At 50.7% G+C, this 6,156-nt stretch overlaps 1 protein-coding gene across 1 annotated transcript in view; it reads left to right on the forward strand.

The window, feature by feature from the left end:
* Positions 1-4,352: 4,352 nt before the first annotated feature.
* The window catches only part of ASB16 (ankyrin repeat and SOCS box containing 16), a 6,882-nt gene continuing 5,078 nt past the window's right edge, over positions 4,353-6,156 (forward strand). The window contains exon 1 of the mRNA XM_006776905.2: positions 4,353-4,775. Within this exon, the coding sequence (XP_006776968.1) occupies positions 4,475-4,775 (301 nt within the window). The 5' untranslated portion in view covers positions 4,353-4,474. The remainder of the gene's footprint in view (positions 4,776-6,156) is intronic.

The raw sequence follows: 6,156 nt of genomic DNA on the forward strand, positions 1-6,156 counted from the left end.
GTATGGTAGCTTTGTCCCCAAGAACCAGTGCTGATACATTATTATTAACTGAACTCCATACGTTATTCACATTTACTCCATTTTCTCCTGATGTCCTGTCTCTGTTCCAGGTTCCCACATTACATTTAGTCATCATGTCTCTTTAGACCCAGGGTGGGGAACGTCTGGGCCTGAGGCCCTCGAAATCATTTGGTCTGGCCCTGCCAAGGCATCAGGGGTGAGTTAATTAAATGTTTGACCAAACATAGCAGGCTAATTTTTAAGTTGATAATTCTGTATGGTCCCGGAATGATGTTAGAAATATCCAAATGGCCCTTAGCAGAAGAAAGGTTCCCTACCCCTGCTCTAGGCTCTTCTTGGCTGTGGCTGTTTTAGACTTTCCTTGTTTTATGGCCTTGACAGCTTTGAGGAGAGCGGCTCAGGCATGTTATAGGGCAGCCGTGGGCAAACTACGGCCCGCGGGCCGGATCCGGCCCGTTTGAAATGAATAAAACTAAAAAAAAAAAAAAAGACCATACCCTTTTATGCAATGATGTTTACTTTGAATTTATATTAGTTCACACAAACACTCCATCCATGCTTTTGTTCTGGCCCTCCGGTCCAGTTTAAGAACCCATTGTGGCCCTCGAGTCAAAAAGTTTGCCGACCCCTGTTATAGGGTGTCCCTCTGCTGGAATTTGCCTGGGTTTTTTTTTTTCATGATTAGACTGGGGTTATGTTTTTGGAGGAAGACCACAGAGGTAATGTGCTATTCTCATCACATCATGGCAGGGTTGATGTTGGCCTTGGTCACCTGGCTGAGGGAGGGTTTGTCAGGTTTGTCCACTGTAAAGTTACCCTGCTTCCTTCTCCGGTCCTCTTCGGAAGGAAGTCACGGTGTGCAGCCCACACACAAGGCATGAGGGTCATACTTTACCTCCTTGAGGGAAGGGTATTCATATACATTATTTGGAATTCTTCTGCATGGGTGATTGGCCTATTCTCTCTCTTTTTCTTTTAAACTTGGAAAACATTTATTTTCCCACATCAGTAATCATTGATATGAGCAGCTAAATTTTATATCTCCTCAGGAAAGCATAGCACTATTGAGTGCCTGTTACATCCTGTGGAGAACTTAAATCTTAGGTCACAGCATTAAGAGTTCCTGGTTTGGGTCCCATAAGCTCTTTTTGAAATGATGTATCCCTCATTTTTATTCATTCATTTATATCAGTATGGACTCATGGGTATTTATTCTATGCTTTGGGTTATAACCTAATACTACTTTATTTTGTCAAGCAACTCTTGGTCACTGTAGCTTCTCTATACCACTTTTTTTTAAAATATATTTTATTGATTTTTTCACAGAGAGGAAGGGAGAGGGATAGAGAGCTAGAAACATCGATGAGAGAGAAACATTGATCAGCTGCCTCCCGCACACTCCCCACTGGGCATGTGCCCTCAACCAAGGTACATGCCCCCGACCGGAATCGAACCTGGGACCCTTGAGTCCGCAGGCCGATGCTCCATCCACTGAGCCAAACCAGTTAGAGCTATACCACCTTTTATACCAGAGTTGCACAAGGGACATGGGTGCAGTGTAAAAGGTCTAATGGTACCAAGTTGCCAACTTTGTTTTCTTTTCCTGGAAAAAAGGGAAGAAAGGATGAGTCTCTCAACTCATGAAAGAGGAGGTGTGGGTTAAAGACCCCACTTTGGCCCAGCCAGTGTGGCTCAGTAGTTGACCATCATGCCCAGGTTGTGGGCTCGATCCCCAGTAGGGGGTGTGCAGGAGGTAGCTAATCAACGATTCTTTCTTATCATTGATGTTTCTATCGCCCTCTCTGAAATCAATAAAAAAATACCTCAGTTTGACCACCAGCCTCCCCTATTTCCACCTGTCTCCACTAAGCAGCTGAGTCAGGGACCTCTCATGTGCTCGGAGCTGTTCTGGGGGGAGGTGTTAATCTCCCTTTTCCCTAAGGGACTGATCCCATGGATCCCCCCTCAAGCCTGAAGTGAACAAGTGCTTTAAGAACTGCATGCTCAGCTAGCTGCTGGTTGCAATGGGGCCCTGTCCTGGAAGGCTTTTGTGTTTTAAGCCCAGGAGCAAGAAAGGACTAATCCACCAGCACCCTTGCCCCTTCGCACTCCCATTTGGTCCTCCCTGCATGTCTTTCTCTTCTACCCACTGCTAACTCCCCAGCTCTGCCTTTGTAGCTTAGATCTGTGGTCTTCATGCACCTAAACTACCCCCTACCCCTGACTGCAGTGCCCTTCCCCATTCAGCCCCCTACCGCTCACAGTCCTGGCTGATGTCCTGGTTTCTCTTGATGCGCTTCATCTCCACACAGGTTCTGAGCTCCAAGAAGGCAGGTTGGGTGTCCCATCGCCCGGCACTGCTCCTGCCAGTAGAACGGGGCTCCCTGTGAGCTCATGTGTGGGTTGAAGTATAGGTCTCGGGAAGTTAACCTTAAGGACAGTTTTTCTGCCTGTAGGAAGTTGAGGCGAAAGACAGGAGACAGAACACATGGTATCTCTGGGGACTGAGCTGTAGCCAGAGCACCTCCAGGCCTGTGTGACAAGAAGATTACAGAGAGGCTGGGAAGGTCAGCACAATCGTGGGCCCCACAGGCCATGACTGTTGTGCACCTCACAAGGGAGGGGACGCCCACCCCACCTTGGCCCCTCTTGGCCCCACCTGGCCTTGCCAACTCCCAACCCTGGGAACCCAGCTGTGGGTGCTCAGTCCAGGCCGTTGGTGGGGCAATTAAAACACTGAATGGGTTCCAACAGGGTTAATCACTGCTGTGTTTATAGAGGCGCCTTTCTCTGAGGATCGCTAAGCCCTCACTGTGCATGATCTCATCCCTCCTCTGGGATCCCTCACGCTGGAACACCACCAAGAAGCCGGGGCCAGAGTGGGTGAACAGCAGGGTAAAGGCAGCGCCGGAAACAGCCCGGCTGCTGCCACCCACTTGGGCAGGCTGATGAGTGTTTGCTCTGGCAGAGAACAGGGGCCCTCAGTCAATGCACTACACAGAAGAAGCCAGCCTGCTATGTGCCAAGTGCCCCTAAACACCATGTCAAGACCTACTGTGTGCCAGGCCCTGCTGGGACCAGAAACCTAACTGAATAAATTCTGAGCCTCCTCTGGAGCCCACATCCAGCACGGCAGACAGGCGGCTACAGTGCACGGGGACAGGTGCTTTACAAAGTGCATGGATTGAGGTGGGGGGGCTGGGAGGAGGAGTGGGGGACCTGGCGCTGCTGCAGCGATGTCCCCCAGAGCAGGTGACCTTGGAGGTGGACTTTAAGGAAAGAGCCAGAAGAGAATTCCAAGAAGAGGGAATGTCAGGGAAGGGTGAGGAGCAGGATGAGAATGCCATGTGGAGTGAGGCCAAACGAAGGAACAGGGGCTTGGTTGGAGAGGGGAGGTGTTGGGAGTCAGCAGAAGTTTTCACGCTAGGAATTAACCGTTTTAGTTAGTTCCTGCCATGCAGGCAGTGAAGCAGGGGGTGGTGGCCAGAGGAAGACACACCTGGTAGGAGGCTGGGCTGGCCCAGGTTAAAGACATCGAGATGGTGACTGACAATGTGGGGACGGGAGCTGGAACTCCCTTGTGTGAGGGGACCAGGGAGAGGAAGAAGTCAGAGCAAGGGCTGCTGCCGAACCGGGGAGGGGAGGCCGTGCAGGGGCAGAGGAGCCGGGAGGAGCCTACAGTGCTGAGGAGGCGGCAGCCACGGCAGCCCAGGCAGGTTGGGGCTAGGCCAGCCCGCCTGCAGCTGCGCTTCGGAGGAGCCCTTCTGACGCAGGGACTGGCATCCCTCCTGCCTCCCCTTGCCTGGCTTTGCCACTGCATCAGCGAATGTTATTTCACGGCCACAGTCCTCCCCCTAGAGGCTCCGGGAAGCAGAGCCACTTTCCTGAGAGTGGAGAATAGGTTCCTGGCTTAAAGGTCTCATTGGTCTGGAGCCCCCAGAGTTGCAAGGTCAAGCCCTTGGCCCTTAGGCAGGCATGTGAGCCCTTTCAGGAGCTGCGGTGGGGTGGGGTGGGGTTTGGGGACTCACTGAAGGTAGTTTCTATAGACCATGTTGTCCCTGCTACGAGGGTGGGGAGAGGCTCACAACTGTCTTTGCTGTCACCTCAGACCTTGCCAACCCAAGGTGCTCACTCCTAGGAGATGGGAGGATGTGGACCCCGGGGTGCAGGGAAGGCCTCGTTTGGGGGCCTGCTGCCCAATTGGAGGGTATCAGCAGGGGCAGGGGCAGGGGCTGGCCCTACCCCTGGGTGGGTGAGGGGTTGGCCCAACACCTCTGCACCAGGATCAGGACTCTGGGCAAACCGTGTTTACCAGAGATCCTAGGGCCTATTTATAGTCTCAGCTGCTGCTCTCTCTGGGCCACGGGGGAGGGGCAGGGTGGCTCCTCACAGCAAGGGTGGTAGTCACTGGGCTCTGCCCACCTGCCGCTAACCAGGCCCCAGGCCCCGTCCCATGGCTGAAGGGACCTTCCCCTTTACCTCCGCCACGCTGCGCTCCCTCCGCCTGCAGCGGGAGTGGCTGGAGTGGGAGGACAGGCGCAGGGCGGCAGCCCAGCTCTGCCGGAGCCAAAGGTGCCCCCCAAGTTCTCTGGCCCGACTCACTAGGCCTCGCCGCTCCTGCCGAGACCCAGCGGTCCACAGCGCCCTGTTCTCCGGCAACCTGCAACAGCTCCAAGCCCTGTTCCAAGACGAAGATGCTGCCAACATGATTGTGGAGACCGAGAGCAACCAGCTGGCCTGGTCGCCTGAACAGGGTAGGGAGCAGCAGGTGTGGGCAGAAGAGGAGGGAGAGGGAAGAGTTGGGGGTGGGGAGAGGGGAGAGCGTCTCAGCCCCAACCCCTCCCTCCAGACCATGAACTATGCTATCCTTTCCCACTGCCCGTTCCAGTTCCCTGCTAAACAGTGATGAGGCATGGTTCGTGGTTTGTATGTTTATCAAAATTAGTTATATTAACATATCAATTACATAAGGATACAATTATATTCTTATGCAGTTTTTATGAATATATATTCACACACGAATAATTTTCTTCCACAGAATAAAATTATAATCCACATGCTATTTTTAACCTGATGTTTTCATATAACATGTCAATAACCATAAGTCAACATAATATGTTATATAGAGGCATAAATTCTGTATGGAGATGCTGTGATTTCTATAACTAGCCCCCAAATAGATTGGAGAGATTGGGTTCCGATTGATGTTTATAATGATTTTTAAAAATATATTTTATTGACTTCAGAGAGGAAAAGTGGGGAAGAGAGAGAAAGAAACATCAATGATGAGAAAGAATCATTGATTGGCTGCCTCCTGCACGTCCCCTACTGGGGATTGAGCCCACAACCAGGATCGAACAGTGACCTCCGGGTCATAGGTCAATGCTTAACCACTGGGACACACTGGCCGGGATGGGTTCCTTTTTGTAAATACTATTCTAAATAGCAATATGATGAACATCTTTGTGTACTTGCCAGCTGATTTTCAAACTAGATCAGGATCTATTCTGACCAGGGGATTTGTCCCCTGTAAACGAAATACCTCAATTGAAATTGCCCTGTTTGAGTGACAAGAGATTGCCTCCATCCTGGCCGGGTAGCTCAGTTGGTTAGAGCCTCATCCCCATATGCCAATATTTTGGGTTCAATCCCCGGTCAGGGCACATACAAGAATAAACCAATGAATGCATAAATAAATGGAACAACGAATTGATGTTTCTCTCAAGCAGGAAAGAAAGAAAGGAAGGAAGGAAGGAAGGAAGGAGAAAGTTGAAATAAAAAAAAGAGATTGCCTCCAACCCCACCCATAGATTTGGGGTTCAAATTCCTTGGCGAGCATGTGTTCTCACAGTCACCACAGGCTCCAAATTCCTGTTTGGCTTCAACTAATAGACATGTGACCCTGCCCAGGGCATCCCTGTCTCATCCTGCAGCATGTCCATCATCCCTCAAATGGCACTTGGCCTTATTTAAATTCTAATAATAAATAAGGCATGCTTTATCCAAGCATTGGGAAACCCAGGACTTACTTCACCATAATCCATAATAACTTACTGTTGGGTATTAGGCATCTATGTCCTTTAGACAAGTCCTTGCCATTTCTACAATTTGGAGCCAACACCAGTCCCATGAACA

The sequence above is a fragment of the Myotis davidii genome, unplaced genomic scaffold (genome assembly GCF_000327345.1).
Source record: "Myotis davidii unplaced genomic scaffold, ASM32734v1 scaffold109, whole genome shotgun sequence".
Lineage (NCBI taxonomy): Eukaryota > Metazoa > Chordata > Mammalia > Chiroptera > Vespertilionidae > Myotis > Myotis davidii.